Source organism: Papaver somniferum, chromosome 1 (genome assembly GCF_003573695.1).
Source record: "Papaver somniferum cultivar HN1 chromosome 1, ASM357369v1, whole genome shotgun sequence".
In the NCBI taxonomy this organism is placed as follows: domain Eukaryota; kingdom Viridiplantae; phylum Streptophyta; class Magnoliopsida; order Ranunculales; family Papaveraceae; genus Papaver; species Papaver somniferum.
In genome coordinates this window covers 170,028,400-170,049,413 of record NC_039358.1, presented here as the reverse complement: position 1 = coordinate 170,049,413, position 21,014 = coordinate 170,028,400, and the positions used below count along the sequence as shown (strand labels likewise).

The 21,014-nt window shown below is 35.9% G+C and overlaps 2 protein-coding genes and 1 pseudogene across 2 annotated transcripts; 2 read left to right on the top strand and 1 right to left on the bottom strand.

Annotated features, from left to right (window-relative positions):
* The first annotated feature begins 389 nt into the window (after nt 1–389).
* On the top strand, nt 390–2,719 carry LOC113307798 (transcription elongation factor 1 homolog). Its single transcript, XM_026556251.1, has 5 exons — nt 390–522; nt 1,582–1,712; nt 2,047–2,117; nt 2,260–2,281; nt 2,384–2,719. The coding sequence occupies exons 2-5, from the start codon at nt 1,600–1,602 to the stop codon at nt 2,436–2,438; spliced, it is 261 nt and encodes an 86-aa protein (XP_026412036.1). The 5' UTR covers nt 390–522; nt 1,582–1,599; the 3' UTR covers nt 2,439–2,719.
* An 8,957-nt stretch (nt 2,720–11,676) lies between these two features.
* Nucleotides 11,677–16,618, top strand: LOC113353984. The gene is made up of 3 exons (XM_026597448.1): nt 11,677–12,132; nt 12,402–12,512; nt 16,190–16,618. Exons 1-3 carry the CDS (start codon nt 11,677–11,679, stop codon nt 16,616–16,618), a joined length of 996 nt encoding a protein of 331 aa, XP_026453233.1.
* Nucleotides 16,619–17,318: 700 nt separating this feature from the next.
* Nucleotides 17,319–20,719, bottom strand: LOC113307787 (annotated as a pseudogene).
* Between the last annotated feature and the right edge of the window lie 295 nt (nt 20,720–21,014).

Below are 21,014 nucleotides of genomic sequence, written 5' to 3'. Positions count from 1 at the left end.
GACCTCCGATCAATCCAAAATTGATACTCTTAGAATATCTTTGAGGAACTTCAATGCATCTCAATAGAAAACTATATATATTATCTACTAATTTTGTATAATAACTTTCATATTGTATATATAATACTAACGTTATCTTTAGGGTCGGGTGTTCAATGGATGGGTGATCCTCCATCCGTGTCCAACCCATGAACACGATCAGTTTCAAAAATTCACCCGCATCCAATTCGCCGAAAAACGGATTGAGTATCATCCGCCAAACTACGGATCGGATTGGGTAAAATTCACCGATTTGGATGTTTTTACTCACCCCTGAAAAAATCGGTTGAATTTATATTCCGCCGTTTGAAGACATAGGCCCAAAATGAATATTAAGCCCAAACTCTACCCGAGAAACCATTTCATCTCCTCTATTTAATCCGAGCCTCGCACCCTCTCTCTTCCAAACTACACAAGCAAAAGGGGTTTCCGTCGAAGAGAAAACTGAAAATTGCAGACGTCTTTCCTTAATCTTACGTTCAGGTCAGTTCTTATTTCTTTTGTTCAATTCGTTAAAATCCTTTTTATTTTCACAGTTATAACGTTTGGTTTCGTCTTTCTAGAATCGTTTCATAGAATACTTATTCCTTTTTCGGTTGAATGTTAATTTTGTTTTGCATAGTCAAAGGGAAAAAATTTAATATATTAGTGTACAAATTCATGTTATCAATTGCTAAGCTAGGTTGATAATTTTGAGTTTAATCTTATAAATTATTCAGGTACTCTTTAGGAAAGTAGAGCTTTAAAAGCTAGGGTTACATATTGGAGTGCAGTTTATTTGGTTGTTTTTTTTTTGAATTTCTTAAATTTTGAGTACACTGTTTGATAGTTTCTTTGTTAATTCTCGTTGGGGTTGTATCTTTATTCCAGATCTGTGAATACTTTCCTACATATCTTAGTTTTTGGTCTAAATTTTAGGGTTAGAAACTGCACTTTCCTGGCACAAATTTTGGGTTTTTGTGTTCTTGTTTCGTGGCTCAATTCTCATGTGCTGCTAAATGCACTTTAAAGTTATTTGGGTTTCTACGGAGTTAGTGTATGGTTTCATGTGTTTAGAGTTTGAGGTGGAGATAGCTCGGAGCAAAGAATGAAAGATAAGATGCAATGACTCATGTGCGTTGATTCTTTCTTTTCCTAGATGCTTGTTTAGGAGAAGCCTACTAGGGATTGATTAGTTTCGTGAGTACCCTTGTATGGAACTGTTATCATTTGTGAGTATTTCTGATTTTTGCTATTTTGTTGAGAAGCAATTGAATTTTTCCCTTTCAATTGATAAGTCATGATTGATAGTAGATTTTTTTTGTTGTTGTTGTTGGTATTGAATAATTCTGTGGTAAATATAACCTTTATTGGGAAGGAAACTCTGTCCCTTCAAATTGGCGATAATATGATTGCTTTTTGATTTGGTTAAATGAGAGTTTCTTTTGCATGTACTCTATTGTTAGCAATGATTTTACTTATCCTGAGACAGTTATCCGTATATGGCTATCTTGCCTCTCGTCCTAGTTTATCAACAGACATGTGACTTATTAAAATGAACAGAAATAACCAAGTTGGACAATGGGGAAAAGGAAGTCAAGAGCAAAGCCAGAAACTAAGAAACGGATGGACAAGCTTGATACAGTATTCAGTTGTCCCTTTTGCAATCATGGAACCAGTGTTGAGTGCCGCATGTAAGTTTTCTTTTTCCCCCTATACGCTTTTATGTTTGTATACCTTCGAAGTAAGATTCAAAGGTGGTTACTGTAGGGTTAGTAACTGTTGCTAATGTATGTATTGGTATGAACCTAGCTTGAAAGGACACCCATATATTTAATCAATAGCGTCATAAAATCTTGTGTAAAAAAGAAGTTGGTCTCCGGTTTTTGTAATTTGTACAATCAAAAGAGTCCGAGTTTTTGAGCATTTCCTTGTGCTTGTGTTAGGGTACATTGTTAAACGTAGATTGGTTTGCGTTTGAATATGTAATTACTGCCTGATAGCAAGATTACTTTTGTCTGTTTGCAGTGATATGAAGAATTTGATTGGCGAAGCCATATGTGGAATTTGCCAAGAGAGCTTCAGCATGACAATCAATGGTATGATCTCATCTTGTTATGTAATTTTTGAGGTGAAATTTTCTCTTAATGGGTTCAGTTTTGCACCTTATCTTTTCTTTTCTGTGAACCTATCTTATTGTTACAACTGTATCTTGACATTTCATCTTGGGTGTTTTTGCAGCCTTATCTGAACCGATAGATGTGTAAGTCTCGATACATCTAAATTTTGTGATTACTTAAAGCTCTTGTATCCTTTAATTGCTCTTCCATTTACTTGTCACTGAACAAATTATATTATTATACAGATATAGTGAATGGATCGATGAATGTGAAAGGGTCAACAATGTTGAAGATGATTAGGCGAGAGGAGAATTATATCTCTGTAACCTGATGTGAGAGGTGCTGTTAACTCACACATATACATAGGTGTAAAATAAAGTACTAGCTGCTAGTTTTCCATTACTTTAGTGGGTACTATACACACTGAAGAAATGCTAATGATAAATGCCGTATCTATAGTGTGTAATGAAGACTTCTATGTCGCCTATGTGCAACAGACACTACGCTATGATGTTTTCTACTACTAAATTGAAGGTTGCTGTTTGTCTTCATCTGGAGACATCTTAGGAGACTTCTAAGCATTTTATTGCATTCTGATACATAACATCTCGACTTTCACTCGATTGTCCAATTGAAAGCATAAGCTGCCTAAATTAGTCCAATTTAGGCAAGGGGAAGGAAACTATTTTATGGTCAGCCAAGGGAAAGACATGATCCTTTCCCAGGTAATTAGTTTTATGCATGTTCCTTGTATGGCTTGTGGTGATGGTCAAAGCGCATAACACAATATATAAGATGCTCAATGCAGCTAACAAGGAAAAAGGATAAAAACTAGCAATCCATAAATCTACTGTTAACCGCATTTTGATACTCCTGAAAAAGCTAGTTCATGCACACCTTGTATGCAAATAAACAAATCACTACGCTGTATCGGTCTTGAAAAAACTAGTTAATTTGCTGTGGGAATTTGCTATGAAGGGAAGTTGTATTCCTTGGAATTTGGAAGTAACGCGGTGTATTGAGGTTGGTGTGGTGTAAGCGTGGGGATTATTGATCCGTGTCCAGATGAGGTGATGGCCAATACAAACGGCTCAAAGAGGGCACTTATGCTGGATTTGCTGCTGCAGCTACTGGTGGGTTGCTCGTAGCTCCGTTTATTGCTGTTTCAAGATGTAAAACTGGGTTGAAAAGCTGGCGATCAATGAAGGGCTTAGGAAGATACATATAGGTACAGACTCTGGCACTGTAGACTCCTTGGTGATAAGAAACCTGTTCCAAACGGTCGTATTTGGAGAATACTGCGAGCTACTTGTGTAAGCGGAGACTGAATCCTTTGACCAAGAACTCGTCATTCTGCATGACTAGCCGCAACTATTTTTATACACAACAAAGAAGGGGTAATATAAACCGCAACCATGTATACACAACTCTACCATAAGAGTTCCAGAATCGAATGAGAAAGACCGTTCAATTTTTTACGGGTACATGCAGAGACGGGCCTAGCAAGGGGCTATAGGAGGCTATAGCCCGTCCCTAATTTTCGGGTAAAAAGATTTTAGTTTGTGAAAACTACAGGGAGACTCATTCTTTGGATCTTTCCCACTGTGAAACCCGCGCCCAGAAATTTGAAAGCGCGCACCCATTTTCTAGAAAAAAATTTATTCTCAAACCCATATTTTATAAAATTCTATTTCGTTCGTTTTCTTTCTTCTTCTTTTTCGACTCCTTTTCTTCGTCCTCTCCACTCTACCGTGAATTCCCGATGAGTTGTGGTCGATTAGGAAGAGTAGGTATTGGTTATCACTCAAGTTGATTCAGATTTTGTGATGAATTGATGGTAAAATTGAAGAAGAAAATTAGGGTCCAGAGAATTAGGTCGAGAGAATTGATTCAAATTTTACAGTTCTCAATTATGCCAGCAGATGGTAAACGAAGAAGAAAAAGAACATGAACACAGTGAAGGTATTTGAAGAAATTCCTTGGAGAAAAACAACAAATGATAATTTAACTCGGAATTTCCTGCCAGAGATCGAGATGGGTATTAAGCTGAGATCAGCAGCTTCACTCGGAACCAACCAAGAGAAGGAAATGAGTTACGTTTGTTGAGGTGGTTATTGGCAGAGATTGGGGTTGATTTGAGTTACATCTTGGCCTGAAAATCCAACTGAAATTGGGTTGTGGTTGCCGTATCTGATGGACTGTGTTGATGGGGCTTTAGAGCAGTCAAGACATGTAAGGAATGGCAAGGTCAGATGTGTGGTTCAGACGAGATTTTGAGCTGAAATTCAGGTGGAAGTGCAGCTGTTGCTGTCCATTTTTTGTGTGTGTATTTCAAGGGTTTATGAATGATTTCTGAAGACTAATTGAACCAGGGAAGATAATGATGTTGCTGTTGATAATGGGGATTGAATGGAGTGTGTTTATGGGTTGTGAATGAATGAGGAATTGTAGTTACCATTTTAGGCACACAACACGTTCGAGAAAAGGCCTTCAAGCTCATCTGATGCTAGTTGAGTTTGTCTACAATGGTTGCTGCTACAACGGTGCTGGTGGTCTGTTTTACAGGGTTTCTAGTGAGATGATTTTCGCAGACTGAACGAGTTTGGTTAGGAGGAGATATTGCAAGTTGTTGAGTTGAATTTCAGCTGTAGAACGTGTGTTGTTACGGGTCTGTGTTGGTGATATGATGTTCATGGAAGAGATAGGAGCTGAGGTCTGAAACTGTGGTGATTTGGTTGAGCTATGGCAGTGAAAGATGTATGCTGCTACTGGCTTCCTGCTAAGGGTTAACAGCTTGTTTTAGATGATGTTTCAACTGATAACCAGGGACTGGGATTGAGTTATTGCTGCTGGTGTTCGAGTAATTGATGGAAGAGATAAAGTTACAACAATTCCAGTGGGGTTAGAAGGCATGGGCTTACCTGATTGTGTTGGTGCGATGAAGAGGGAGACAGGAAAGTGATGATGTTGATCATCGAGAAGCCTGCAGCTAGGTACTATGTTTCCGTTAGTTTGGAAAATATGTTGGATGGTAAATATGTGTGTAAAGATATTCGAGACAGATGTAGGTTGATGCATAACAAGTTATGCATCTATAAATTTGTTGCATAACTTGTTATGCATTCTCGAAATTGGTTGCATAACACGTTATGCAACTACTTTTTTCTTAGTATTGAAACCAACAAAAAATAAGGCTGCATAACTTGTCATGCACCTACAATAATATCTACATAACATGTTATGCATCTGAAAATATGACTGCATAATGCTTTATGCATCGAGAAAATTGTTGCACAATCTTTTTATGCATCGAGAAAATAGATGCATAACCTAATTATATGCATCCGTAAATATGGATGCATACTGCATTATGCATCAATTTTTTTTTATGTACTCACTAAAATTAACCAAAACAATGGTTACATAACTTGTTATAGATGCATAACTTTGTTATCCAAATGCATAATTTGTTATGTAGTGGAGAAAATGGTTGCATAATTCGTTATGCGTCTGCAGAATGTGTTATGCTTTTTGGTGGCTGCATAATAGTTATGTATCAAGTTTTCCAAAAAAAATCCTAAAATGATGATCACCTCTGATTTTTTTGTGAAAAACAAAAATTTCATATTCTTGTTTGTACTCGTTGCGTAGCTCTGTTAAAAAGATTTCCAACGATATAAAATTTGTAAAATTCCAAGGCGCGGATTTTTAGATATGTTATATCCAAGTCGCGTTACCAATTATACCTCTGATGCATAACCTGTCATGCGGAAGCATAATCCGTCATGCATACATTTTTAATAATTTCGTATAATTATGGGTGTCACGGAAATAATTATGGGTGTCATGGTACCTAAAAGTAATTGTGGGCCTGACAATGAGAATATTATTTTTTTTTGGGTCTCCCCCTAATTTTCCCTTTTAGTTTAGAAACTTAGGTTAAATTTTATGTTTAGCCCACATATTAAGCTAATTGTATGTGATTTTTAGCCCATACTATGAGGTGATCAAAATTGAAGTCATGTTTAAAGTAAATAATCTTCTTCCACCCACTACCTTTCTACTCCTACTTTCTTCTCTTTTGGTTTATTTGTGTTCGTTTTAACTTTTGTTTCCCTAGCTATTTAGTATTTTACAGGAGGATCACTATTTGGCCACTAATTATGTGATGTATTCCAAAAAAAATTGCCGCGACCTTCGGCCGCATTATCGACTGTAACATCTAGCCCTACCCAAGGGAGAATCCTGGGTCCGTCCCTGCGTACATGACAGTTTTTTCACAAGGATGATCTCATTACAAAAAGACATGTGTTCCAATTTCATCTGATGGAGGAAAATTAGCTCTTGCACAGGTTGGGATAGCAATGAGGCGGGGACTTTGAATCCCATACCCTATCCCCTTCAGAAAATCAAAACCCATCCCCTACCCGTTACCATAAGAACTGGGACGGAGATGGGCATGAGTTTTCCATGGGTTATCCATTATTTACGAAAAATATTCATAACTCTATCACAATCCAACAAATTGCTATCAAACATATTCACATTGAAGCCAAAAGTACAAAAATAAATTATATGGGCAATAAAACTATGAAGTACAAAGTTTTTTTTTCTTCTCAATCTTGGTTGTAATCCAATAAGATTGAGTATATAGGCGGTAAATTGTAAGATCGATCATCTATAATAAAATTTGTATGAGTGAGTTACAAAATATTTTAGTATAATATGTTGGGAAATTTGGAACCATAGAAATTATGTAGTGTTCCAGTGTGCTAAAGCAGATCCAATTGAATGTATAAGGTCTATCGAAAAATCTTTAAATGATAGGGAGATGGTTTTGGGAAAAACACCTTTGAAAAATAAGGTGGGAACCAAAAACAAGATTTCTAGCCGCAAGGATCCTATTGAAATCAAAGACAATGTTTTCTATGTTGATGCGGCTTTTGATGAAACTGATGGATCTTATGGTTTGGGCTTAATTAATTGGAAAGACAACAAAATTGCTAACATTAAAGTCTTTGCAGGAAGTACAACAAGTTCTTCAGCAGCAAAAGGATTAGCTGTCAAGAAAGCGGCAGAATGGGCGAAGGAGCTGAATGAAACATATGTGAAAACGATATCAGATTGCAGGAATGTTATAAACTTTTTGAACGGAAGGCGGGTGAACTGTGACTGGAGGACAAGGAAGATTTTGAATGATGTCCTTTCTCATTAATATTTTGGTAGACTTTAAATATGTAAATAGGGATTATAATAGTGAAGCAGACAAATTAGCTAAATGAAACCGTGTAAATAAAGGTTTTTTTGTTGAAACTAACTCCCAACATAACATTTTGAAAAGTAAAATCCTAAATGGAATTGTAAAGGGAGAAAACATTATGATGTATAACTTATAGCTTTAATATAATATCTCTTCATTAAAAAAATTACAAAAATATTTTATGTGCATCGAATCGTTGGTAAATTTCTACGAACATTGAACAAAATAATGAATGACTGTAGGGGGCCTAACGACTCGGTGCTCTGCGACTTGGAGATAAAATCTTTCTTAACTCGCTTTTCAATCTTCTTAGATTTCTCTTCTCATGTTAATCTAATCCTCAAATCTTTTCTCGATCTCTACTCTCGTGCTAGCAAATCTTCTTTTGTTTTTGATATTATTGTTAATCTATGATTTAATCCCTAGATTAGATCTAATGATTTCTTCTTTTGGTTTTATTAACCTGTTTTCTAGTGGCGTGATTTTCTTTCTCTATGTTGTCCACTGATTAATTTAATCTCCTAAGTTTTTATCTGATTTTCTTATTCAAATCCCTCTTACACTTCCTGTTAGAATCGATACAATCTCTTAGATTTCTTCACCTCTGGTTTTTTTAATATTTGATTATAATTTTTTAATCTTTGATGAGTGCTTGATCCCTCTCATCTTCTTTAATTTTATGTGTTCCCTTTTCAAGTTTTATCCCTTCCCGCCTTCCATACCTGATTGGTAGGTGCTAGGGTTTTTAGCTCTGCTCTTCGGCGGCGGTTGCAGGAATTTTGGTCCTTACAAGCAAGAGGCAGATTGGAACATAAGTTTTTTATAATTTTCTGTTGGGGTTTAGTCGTTCAAACAAGCTACACTCTGCAACAGAATTAAGCAAAGGATTATACATGTTCTTATTCTTATCACCCAAGTAATAATCATTACTCTAATATCGGCAGAGATACAAGATTGGTCTCGGTTTAGTCTTCTACTTAACCACAAGTTTACTCAAAAAGGTTGCATGATTAACACTTGGCATTCATCTCAAGTTTCTGAGCAAGCTTCATACAAGTATAAAGATTTTTATTTCATATCTAATTCACCTCATAAAGAGAGACACAACAAAACACACTCTGAAACATTCTGCAACTACTGTTGTCTCAACATACAAACTGAATTAATGGCTTCCAGTAGTTCATCTGTAGCTAATTTGTCAACACAACTAGCAAAAAATGTTTTGTCACCCAAAAGATACTAAGCATGTTTCTCTGAAGAACAAAGGAAAAGTTGTTGAATCATTTGCTTTAATAGGATGCATCTGTCGGGAAGATATCTTAGCACAAGAGGTGCTCTAAATTATGCATTGAAATCCATTTGGGAACTGATCATAATCTTGTCATAATCAAGACAATTAGGAGGAATATTTTCATCTTTAGGATTCAGAGCAGAGAAATCTACCAGAGAATTCTTAGAGGAAGACCACACTCAATCCAAGTATATCTTATGGTTTTGATGCCATGGGAATTTCATATGAATGTGCATCAAGTGATCTTTCAGTTTGATCTGTTATATGTTGAATTCGGGCTAAAAAGTGATTTGGACAGAGACAATATTCCTTATATGGTGGCTTCACAAGCTGGGGAGGTGATCAATATTTTCAACAGGGATAGAGATGGAGTGGTGAAAGCTAGAGTTAGAGTTGATGTGAATCTACCTCTATGTAGAAAAGTTAAACTTACTCTGGAAGATGGTGAAACTGTGAAGTATCAATTTTCTATCTGGGTTTTCCTTCAGCCACATGTAGAACCTGTTATGTCCTTAATCATAGCCAACACTACTGTGAGATAGTTGCAAACCTTGCTTGGATGAATGAGCTTGTTTTAAATCTTCAAGGGGTTGATCCTTTTAATGAGGAAGGAGTGATTAATGAATAGGAAGTTGTTGTGCCAAATATCATTAATGAAGTCATGGAAGTGCAAGAAGTTCAAGGAGCTCAAGTTGAAGCTAACATCAAAGAACATAGTCAAGATAATTTGAACATGATTGAAACTGACAATGCTCCCCCTAATTCACCTATTGATGCTCAAGTTTATATCAATACATTTCCTGGAAGCTCAAATGAAGTTAGACGCGTTAAGAGAAGAAGAGCTGAGGATGTGATGGCTGATCAGATGGATTTGGATGCACTGAACAAAGACATTAATGCTGCTTTGGTCATTCTAGCCGAGGCAGTAACAAAGGAGGATGCTAATGTTCCAAAGGATAAATGGGTTTGGGCTAATGCTTTAGATGCTTATGTTGTTGCTGGAGAAAATCTTTTTGGAATGGAGAAAGCTTAAATTTTGATGTTATGATCTGCAATACTATCAATTCCCCTCCAAGAAAACAAGACCAAATTCCTACTACCAATGTTGTGGATGTTGCTGCTAAGACTCTGGACAACTTCAATCAGGTTAGTTTTAATTTTTTGAACCAATCTCATTACATTTTCTTCTTTGTAATTTTTTTGTGCTCATCACTTTCTGGTGTTATTCTCTCCAACCCTAAGTTATTTTTGTTTTTCATATTTTTGGATATCTCTCGTTATCTTCTTTTATTCCATCTGATCTTTTTTAGTCCCAAAAACTTTAATATAATGAAACTTTAGCATGGAAGGAATCTCCCCCCTTGGAAATAGAAATCATCTTAAACACCTGCTAAACCAATTTAATCCTGACATGATTTTCATTACTGAAACTAAGGTTGATAATGAGAAAATTGAGAAGTTAGCTAGAAGGCTCAGGTTTGTTGATTGGTTTTTAGTCCATATAATTGGTTTGAAAGGAGGAATGTTTATAGCTTGGCATAACAATATTAAGATTGATTTCATTAGTTTTAAATACAATATTTGAATTTTTTGTGTGCATGATAATTTTGGAAATTATTGGAATCCGATTTCCATGTATGGTGCTTTGTCTGATGTTGATAAATTTACTCAATGGAATCATATAAAAAAAATTAGTGCTGCCAATAACTATCCCTGGATAATTATTGGTGATCTCAATTTTATTATGCATTTAGAGGAGAAACAAGGTGGAAATGATAACACTTCTAAGGCAACTAGATTTATTCATGATTCTATTCAAGAACTAGGTTTAATTGATCTTAGATTTCAACGAATTCCTTTTACTTGGTCTAATAATAGACAAGGGGAGGAAAATATAAAAGAAAGAATTGACAGAGTCCTTGCCTCGACTGATTGGGCTAATCTTTTCCGTGATGCTATTCTTAAACACCTTGTTAGAATAGGGTCTGATCATACGCCTAAATTGCCAGAAACTACTCCTCTTAAAAAACTTCAAAAAGGAAGACCTTTTAGAGTTCTCAGACCTTGGTCAAGTCATGAAAGCTTCCCTGACTTGATAAAAAAAAAACTGGAACCACAATTTACATGGATCTAATACTTTTAGATTTACTAAAAATTTAAAACAATTATCCTTCTCTCTTTCGGTTTGGAATAAGAAGGTTTTTGGAAATATTTTCACTAATATTAGCGACATGAGCTGCATAAAAAATCTCCTTTGCCTATTATGAAATAAACAACCTTCAACATCAGCTGGACAGCTGGTATGATAGAGAAAATGATTACTGGAATCATTTATCTAAAGATATATTCCTAAATGATCATGATAGAAACACATCTTACTTCCACCAGATATCATCTAATAGAAGAAGAATAATCATATTCATACTTTACGTGATAAATCTGGCCTCTGGATTGAAGAACCTGAACAAATAGATGAATTACTAACAAAACATTTTGAGGATATTGGTCTATCCAAAGGAATCATGCATGAAGATATCATTGACAATCTAATTACTCTTGTTATTACTGATGATGATAATAGAAATCTTACTAAAATCCCTGATCAGATTGAAATTAAAAATACGCTTCTGTGCATGAACTAGTGGGGTACTCCTGGGCCTGATGGCTTTCCCGGGGTTTTTTTGAAAGCCCGCTGGGACTTCTTTTTGCAAGATATTATTAACCTAGTACAAGATTTATTTAGAACTAAACATATGAATAAACAATTAAACTACTCCTATATTAGCTTAACTCCTAAGGTTCAAAATCCTTCCAATCCTAATGATTTTAGGTCTATTAGCTTGAGTAATATAATTTACAGACTTATTTCAAAAAAATTAGATAATCAATCGTTCCTAGATAAATTAATTTCTCAAAATCAATCGGCTTTCCTACCTGGACGCCAAATTACTGATAATATTATCATTGCGCATGAAATTTTGCATACCATGAAAACTTCTAAAAACAAAAAAGGTTTCTTTGCTCTAAAACTTGACCTGTCCAAGGCATTCGATAGTGTCGAATGGGCTTTTGTTGAGAAAAATTTCTTTGCCTTTGGTTTCAATAAAGACTGGTGTAGACTCATTATGCAATGTGTGACTACTACTTCTTTCTCCGTTCTTCTTAATGGAATTCCTGGTGAAACTTTCACTGTTGATAGAGGTCTCCGTCAGGGAGACCCCTTATCTCCGTATCTGTTTATAGTGTGTATGGAATTCCTTTCTAGACTCTTAGTTAAAGCTGAAAAAGACAATAAAATTACTGGGATTAAAGTCTCTAAATCTGCTCCCCCTATTTCTCACTTATTCTTTGTTGATGAATGTTTCCCATTTTCAAAAGCAGGAATACATGAAGCAAGAAACATAATGGATATTATTAACATTGTCGGTGAGATCTCTGGACAGGTCATTAACTTACAAAAATCTGGAGTATACTTGTCTCCGAAAATTCACAATAAGCATTGCAAAATTATAAGTTGAATATTAAAAGTTAAACAAATTTCTAAAAATGACAAATACCTAGGAACTCCTTTATTTTTTGATAGGAAAAGAACTACTAGTTTTGAACCTCTTCTTACCAAATGTTATGGTGCTCTTCAGGGGTGGAAAGCTAAGCTTCTCTCCCAAGCTGGCAGAACTGTTCTTATCAAGTCTGTGCTTATCCCATCTATCAGATGCAATGTCTAGCTTTTCCCAAAACCACTCTGGACAATGTTGAGAAAATGCAAAGGGAACTATGGTGGAACAAGAAGGATGATGCTAAAGGAATTTACACTAAATCCTGGGTTAGTTATTGCTCTAGTATTGATTCTGGTGGTCTTGGAATTCGTAATCTTCACAAGCGGAATATTTATATGCTTATCAGACTTGCATGGAGGCTTTTGAATAATCGTAATCTCCTTTGGGTCCAAATTTTACAACAAAAGTATTTTTCCTAAAACTAACCCTATGTTTCGCTCTATAAAGTATAAAATCTCTTGGATCTGGAGTAGTATTAAAAAAGGATTAGAAATCATAAAATCCAATTATGAATGGCAGGTTAACTGTGGCACTAACATAAACATATGGTCTGATTTTTGGCTTCCAAACCAAACTTCTACTCTTACGCCTGCTATCATTGATGATAATCTACCTGTAGTTGCAGGAAATCCTACAACACACCCCTTGTACTATCATGAATATGATTTCTAGATCTAAACTTATTTGATATGAAAATAAAGATAAAGATAATGAAAATAGAAAATAAGACACAAGATTTACGTGGTTCGATCAATGTGATCTACATCCACGGGGTTAGGGATCTTCACTATGATTGTTTGTAATTACATATGGATTACAATTGAGATTCCATTAATGAATATTTGGAGCTCTAGGTTGATGATGGAAGAAGAAGGAGATAATAATAATAATAATAATACAAATTCTGTTTTCTCTCTCTTTACAAATGTGTCTCCCTCTCTGATCCTAAAATGTGTATCCCTTTCTGATTATTATTCTTTCTCTCTCTTGCCTTTCTCTTTATATAGGATATTACATAGTGGATGACAGCTCATATGTAGTGGATTACAACTCATATTATCTCAGGCTCTCGCTACGTTCTCTCAGGCTCTTGCTACATTCTCGCGAGATCTTACTATTGTGCGATATTTGGATCCTACATCTTGCCTCTTTTTCCTTCAATATTGCTTGAAGAGCGATATTTAAGGAAAAATCCACCTTGTTGTAGTTGTTGGAGGAACGAGCGAAAGAATATTGGACTTGAAAAGTACGTACTTGCCTCTATTCTTTTGTGAAGTTCTGGAGCGTTGCGAAGTAAATAAGAAGTATTAACCCTTGAAGTATAAGAACTATGAAGTATCCTTGAAGAAGTATGTGAAGTATGAAGTATCCTTGAAGAAGTATAAGAAGTACTCAATCCTCGAAATATAAGAAGTATCCATCCTTGACTGCGAATAAGATGTATTGTGAAATTATTACCCCGCGTTCTCTGCCTCATGTTGTGTTGTAATGCAAATAAGAATTTAGATTAGTATTCAACATTTCTTTTATCAAAAAAATTCATTTAATTGCAAGTTCAAATCGTTTTTATTTGTTTTGATTTCCTTTGTATAACTTGTTTCGTCTCATCCGATAAACATCTTTCATGGAAATGATCCTAATGAGGTCTTATGCAGCCTGTTGATGGAAGGTCTTATTTTTCCTCCTACTACTCTCCATGTTAGATATCATTCTCATTTGAAACAAAGCAAATTTTCAAGAGAAATATATAAATTGATCTGTGCGAGATTTTTCTCGGTTTCTTTTGTAATTGTGAAATCTTTGTAATTCTGAAATTTCTGTAATTCTGCGATTATATCGCCTTTTGTAAATCAAATCAAAAATCTTTTATTTTCTGTAAAAGTAAAATGTTCAAGGAAAGTAGTACTTAGCTTTTATGTGATTCGCTGTTGTCGTCAATCTCGCGCGAAAAATACGTTGCATGAAGTATAAATGTCGCTTAGCAAAAATAGATGCGAGAGGCAAGAATTGAACCCGCGACCTGCTACTTGCATATTCTCACACCATACCAATTGTGCTAAGCCTCTCTTGCGAAATAATCAAAGTTCTTGCGAAGTAATCAAATTCCAACTGTGTGAGAGACAATTCTGTATAAATTTCGCGTAACAGAAATAAACATGCGAGAATCAAGAATTGATCTACGTATGTGTTAGGACTTGATCACACGACCATGAACTCATTAACTTCGCAGATGACCAATTGTGGTGCCTCTTGTTTGCGAAATAATGAAACAATATTGCGAAATTATTCATTTTTTCGCTAACTGTAAAAAAGAAGAAAACTATGTTCGCAGGCGAATTCGAACTTGCGACCACGAACGCACATACTGCTCTCTGGACCAATTGTGCAAGAACCTCTCTACGAAATTAACGCATAACTTTTTTCCTTATTCTTTTATTCTCCCATGCAAATGAGAAGAAAATGAAAAATATGTGTCTCAGCGAATTCGAACCAGTGACCTATTTATTGTTCGCTCAGCCTTGAACCATTTGTGCGAATTTTTTGTCTGTGATTGAAATTGCAGCATCTGCCTCTTATCTTTTCTTCGTCCTTCCTTAACTTCTTTCACATTTTCCTTCTTCTCCTGAACATGAAAATCTTCCACTGAAACTTTCATTTTTTCCTTAAATTTCACCACAACAACTAATTTTTTCTCTCACTCTTTTCATGTCTTTGAATTGTTGATGATGTTTACTCCCTGAAAGTGTGATTTCTTCCATAAAATTACCATTTTTGAACCTAAACTTTGTAGATCTAGAAAAATATGAACAATAGCTAATATTCATGAAAATTTCTTGAACCAACAAGTTACAGGAAGGATAAATCCTTTACTCATTCCCTGTTTCTAGCGCCAAAAATGTAGCTGCAGGAAATCCTACAACACACCCCTTGTACTATCATGAATATGATTTCTAGATCTAAACTTATTTGATATGAAAATAAAGATAAAGATAATGAAAATAGAAAATAAGACACAAGATTTACGTGGTTCGATCAATGTGATCTACATTTACGGGGTTAGGGATCTTCACTATGATTGTTTGTAATTACATATGGATTACAATTGAGATTCCATTAATGAATATTTGGAGCTCTAGGTTGATGATGGAAGAAGAAGGAGATAATAATAATAATACAAATTCTGTTTTCTCTCTCTCTACAAATGTGTCTCCCTCTCTGATCCTAAAATGTGTATCTCTTTTTGATTATTATTCTTTCTCTCTCTTGCCTTTCTCTTTATATAGGATATTACATAGTGGATGACAGCTCATATGTAGTGGATTACAGTTCATATTATCTCAGGCTCTCGCTACATTCTCTCAGGCTCTTGCTACATTCTCGCGAGATCTTGCTATTGTGCGATATTTGGATCCTACACTACCCAATACTGTGTACCAACTTACTGGTGGAAATGGAAACTGGAACAAAGATACCATTGAAAAATATGTTATCTCCTCTATGCATAATAGGATTAATTCTATTACTCTGAATGTTAATATGCCTGATAGAATTCGTTGGAAGTCTACTGTTTCAGGGGAATGTACTACTAAATCCGTGTACCATTTCCTCTATAACAATGATATATCTAAATCTGAAAAGAAATTTTTTTTGGAAATCTCTTTGGAAGATTGATTGCATACCTATAATTAAACTTTTCTGCTGGAAATTAGTGTCTAAAGTCTTACCTCTTGGTGATAGAATGTATTACCGTAACAAGCATGCTTATCGTAGTTGTAGTCTTTGTACTGACTGTCAAATTGAAGATGAAACTCATTTATTTCTGGACTGTAAATTTGCTAAATATGTCTGGACAACTTTATTTGTTACGAACATCAGTAATTTAAGTCGATCTCATGATTTTAAAGACTGGTTTCGAAACTGTATGTTTGACATTACTTTTAAGAAAGACATTGCTAAAATAGTTTTCATTCTTTGGTCCATCTGGAACCACGGAAATGATGTCGTTTTTAACTATATTACGCCAGATCTTGTTCAATTGGTTTCTCGCATCCAAAAAGATTTTGTAAGCATTCCTAGAACTAAACCAGCTAAGGTGACTAAGACCTTTCAGCAAAATTTGAGCATGATGGAAGAAGATAGTTTTGAATGGGTTGTGAAATTTGATGCATCTTTTAAAGTTGATGATTTCTCAATGGGGTTTGTTGTTTCAATCAACAATGTTTCAGGAAGCTATAGTGAGCACAGAGCAGGGTCAGGATGGGCATCCAACCCCTTAGATGCTGAAGCAAAGGCGTTTCTTCATGCTCTTCAATGGGTGAAAGATATGAAGATCGAATCATACTTTTTCTTAAATGATTGCAAAAACTTATGAACCTCACTGGAGAGAGCTAAATAATATCATGAAGTGCCTCAAGCTTTTTAATTCGTTTAATAGTGTTTGCTTTCGTCATAGAAATAGGAAGTTAATGTTTCGTTAGATAGACTAGCAAAAGAAGCAAGAAGTTTTAATGGTCTCTCTTTCTCTACAGAGTCTCTTTTATGTAATACGAAGGGCATGTTTTGGATAGACTAAGAGGGAACTATGTTCCCATCTTCAACTCTGTAATCTTGTCTTCTACTTAATATATCGTGTTTTTTAATTTTTTTTAATATTTAGCCAACCGACCCTTTTAATATATCAATTTCTGTTATCAAAAAAAATAAAAATAATAATGAATAAAATCTATGATAACACTTTTAATAAAATTATAAACCCTATATACAAAAGGTATGGAGTGGGTACCTTAAATCCCACCCCCACCCCATCCCTGCATATCTAATTTCGGGAATTATCCGTACCCGATCTCATCCCCGTTTTTGCGGGGAAAACCCTATCCAATTTGGGTGGGTACCCACGGGGATGGTTTTTTTTTTGGGGGGGGGGGGGGGGATTGCCGTCTCTATGCACAGGTTCATAGGTAAGAAAAAGGCTGGGGGTTTACATGGTCCTAGTTGACATAGAAGAGGAAAGTTAGAACCCAGTTCTTGATGGCTCAACAAGAGAATACAAGCGAACACAAGAAAACATGATATAATGCAAAATTATTAGTAAATAGACAGAAGCTATACCACCCCTATACAGATTTATTTATACCCTCTTATCATTAGTAGCACATAACTATTGTCTTGGCAGTTGGGAGTTTTACCCAAAGCATGTACAGTCTTTCTTTTGCTGAATGTTAAAACTCAGCAAACCTGTGATTGCTGCAGGAGACTCTGACGCAGTAAAATAAACAACTATACAAACATCTCCAATGTGAGTAAAAAAAGGAGATAAGAGGTTAATATCAGGTAGATGAAGATGCAGAAACGTTTGTTGGGAAATAGCTCATTAAACCAACTGCCCCAACACGAATGCATCAGCAGCTACTACCCCTTGACAATGAAATACTTAATGAGTCACATGAACTAAGGAACAAGTCTCCTCCAGCTACTACACCCCTGATTATGAAATACTTAAATAAGTTATAAGTCATTGGACTAAGGAACAAGTCTCCTCCTTTTACTATGTTCCATAATAATCATTTAGTTCAACAGTGTACCCGTATGAGGCATTCACTCCGTACTCGAAGTTTTCAGTGGAAGGAGCCATCAAATTTGGAGCCGAGTAAACATTTGCATTTGCATCCTTTGTGTTGCTCTTTGGCCTACCCTTAACAGATCGTTTATTATCTGCACTGCAGGAACCTCGGCACTTGACCTCCCCATCTGCTTCTGCAGATCTGCAAGTGGGTCATTGGTTACTTTACCTTTTGGACTCTTCTTTCCATCAATCTTGAACTCTAGCCTATATAAAGCGCACACATCACAGTTAGTAATCTCGTATTCATACAGGTGCCACTCAAAACCATTCAGTGGCTGCGGGTCCATATAGTATGATCTCTTTAGACCGTCAAATTCCTTCATCTGTTGTTTCCTTGACTCATGCCAACCACGACCACTGTAATCTGGCAATGACCTCTGCTTCCTATTACCACTTTCAAATGCTCTCCGTGGCTTATCGAAAAAGACCCACTCTCTGATTGTTTCACCATCGACTAAAGAAAGATCGAAGAGGTCTGCAGTTTTAATAGAAAAAAGACTAGTAAAACCAAACCGATGAAATAAATCAACAAAAGAAAATAAGGTGGTGAATAAACATCAATGCCCAGGAAACATGTAGGACACAAACAGAAACTTACCAGGAGCATTCCACGGGGACTCAGTCGTCGCAGCTCCCTCGTTCCGGAATACCAACAAATTTTCCATGTGCCTTAGCTTTGAGAGCAGCAAATAGTGGACCATCTTTCAGACCTATGCCTGCAGGTCGTACTACTGGAGTCATACCGGGAGGGCCTTCCTGCATCGCTAGGAGAGCGTGGAAGCTACTGCAGTAGTCTTGATACCAGTCGGCCCCTTGAGCAGGCCATAGACAGTCCCAAAGTGCGCATATAGGACCTAAGAAGGCAGAAGGTGGAAGACGCATACTAGGGGGCAAGTCAGAGAGATTCTGCAAAGCATCTTCTCCGCATTGTCCTGGACCATTGTAAACAATACAAAGATTTTGGTCGAAATCTTGCTGTAAATCAAATTGATGGAAGTCGAACTGATTTACAGCCTCCAAGTTGGTTATCATGTTTGGATGCATCGCCGGAAGAGATTCTTTACACTGATCAAGTCCTTGATATCCATGTTCTTGTGGGACTTGATTCACAAAATAGCTCTGTAGACGAAGCATTGTAACATCATATCAGAACATGGATGCAGTAACATGTAAAATTCAAATCACAAATCAGTGAAAATGAAGACCACGGATATTTTACTTCAACAAAATAAAACTGTGTTTGTTTAGTTTACATGCAGTTATTCCAGGTAAATACTGTGACAACATTCAAATGGCCCTTCTACCAAGAAAAAAAATCAGAGTAGCTTACATGTGCCATCTGGGAGATAATATAAAACCAAGACCCAAAACAATCAATCTTGTTAGGAGGTACTGTACAAGGAAAGAAAAAGGTGACTTCCATTTCAGGTCAACAGCTGTTGCTTTGTAACTCGATCACGGAGAACGACTATCGAACATAGGACCTACAAAGACCAGTAGGCACACCTAATGGCACCAGTGAATGAGTTCATGACATCATAACCTGACTAGCTTCATGCACCAAAACTGAGTATCGGTGCTAGTTGAGATACCATTTCAGTTCTTGAAGATTGAACCCGGCCTCAAAGTTAGTGAGCCAATAAGGAGAAAAAGTGCATACTCCTTCCGTACATACTTAAAATCAAAGATTGCAGGAGATGAAGAATATTGAAGAACAACTCCCCATACTTTTCTTGTCATACGCTTCAGAATCCCCAAACCCGATTTTGGCTCAGATACAATAACCATGTTAATGAAATACGTTTAGGTACAAGATGTAGATAACGAACATTCTGAGTTCTCCGCAACTTTTACGAAATGCAAGATGCAAATATAACACAAGTATCTTGATGATGAACCACAAGAAACAAATGCAAGCACTGACAATTAACAGGGAAAAAATAGAACCTAAAAAATCAGAAAAATTCTTACATCAACAGATAAATTAGTATTATCTACAGCTGGAGGAAGGGATTGAACATCAGGCTCAGGCTTTGGGTTTCCAGGCTCTTTTAAAGCACTAGTAGCATCATCCTCCTCATCGCTGCAATAAACGACAAAGATCTTCCGAAAAAGTACCTAAACTGCCACCCTGCACAATGCGCACTTCTTGAATAAATTAAAAAACCTCAAGAACCTCGAAAATTAAAAATAAAATAAAAAATAAAAAAAATTACTTAAATACTACATAACGAGATACTAACCAGCAAAGAAGAAGGCAGGAGAAGGTTCATTAAGTTCAGCTTTCCACTCCCTTAACATCTGATGTACCTGTTCCTCTAGAACAGCAACATCACCAGAACGACTCTCTTTACGAGCAAATTGTAGATCTGTAAATACTCCTTGCAGATCATCCACACGATTTTTAGCCTTATCTTTAAACAACAGATGAGATGCAGATTTCTTTGAACTCTTCATAATCAAACCCTACAATCCCCAGACAAAACAAAATCATTTATAACCCTAATTCCACACATAAAATGCAACAACAAAAATACTTTTACATAAATAGCAAAACTGCGATATCCACAGTTGCGCGATCAAAAGGAATAATTGAAATAGAAAGAGGCAAAAATAAGGTAATGTAAAAATGCAACAGCTGACAAACCCTAATTTGGTATTACTTACAAGAGTCTTTGTCTTTCCAATTGGAGCAATAATATTCAGAAGAACTCTGAGATGAGAAATAGTAAGAGGAGAGAGAGAAATTCATGCTTAGGTAAAGTAAAGATGTACGCGGCAAAAGCAAAAAAGAAAGAGGGAGAGAGAGAGGACGATCTATTATTATGCTCGAACTTCTTTCATTTTGCCCTTTCCATTTGTTTCTGGATTTTTATCATGGGCAAGTATCCTCGCTAAATGGGGGCCTATAAAGATTATTTGGGACTTATTGATTTCCACATCCGTGCAATGGAGAAGAATATGGGGTGTCTAAATTTACTGAAATTACCAATTTACACTCTAAAAAAATTAATACTACAAATTTATCCCATTAATTCTTAATAATAAAACCTAAAACTAAAAATCAAGTTTCAATTCCTAACTTATAAACCAATTATTCTTCTCTTCTTCTCCCTCTTTTTTTCATTATCGACGATCCAAAAAC

Bases quoted from the DNA above. Each gene is read 5' to 3' on its own strand.
- LOC113307798 (XM_026556251.1), top strand. From the start codon at position 1,600: ATGGGGAAAAGGAAGTCAAGAGCAAAGCCAGAAACTAAGAAACGGATG. The intron at 1,713-2,046 runs GTAAGTTTTCTT...GTCTGTTTGCAG, and splicing joins ACCAGTGTTGAGTGCCGCAT to TGATATGAAGAATTTGATTG. The intron at 2,118-2,259 runs GTATGATCTCAT...GTGTTTTTGCAG, and splicing joins CTTCAGCATGACAATCAATG to CCTTATCTGAACCGATAGAT.
- LOC113353984 (XM_026597448.1), top strand. From the start codon at position 11,677: ATGAAAACTTCTAAAAACAAAAAAGGTTTCTTTGCTCTAAAACTTGAC. The intron at 12,133-12,401 runs GTCATTAACTTA...CCCATCTATCAG, and splicing joins TCGGTGAGATCTCTGGACAG to ATGCAATGTCTAGCTTTTCC. The intron at 12,513-16,189 runs GTTAGTTATTGC...ATTACTTTTAAG, and splicing joins GAATTTACACTAAATCCTGG to AAAGACATTGCTAAAATAGT.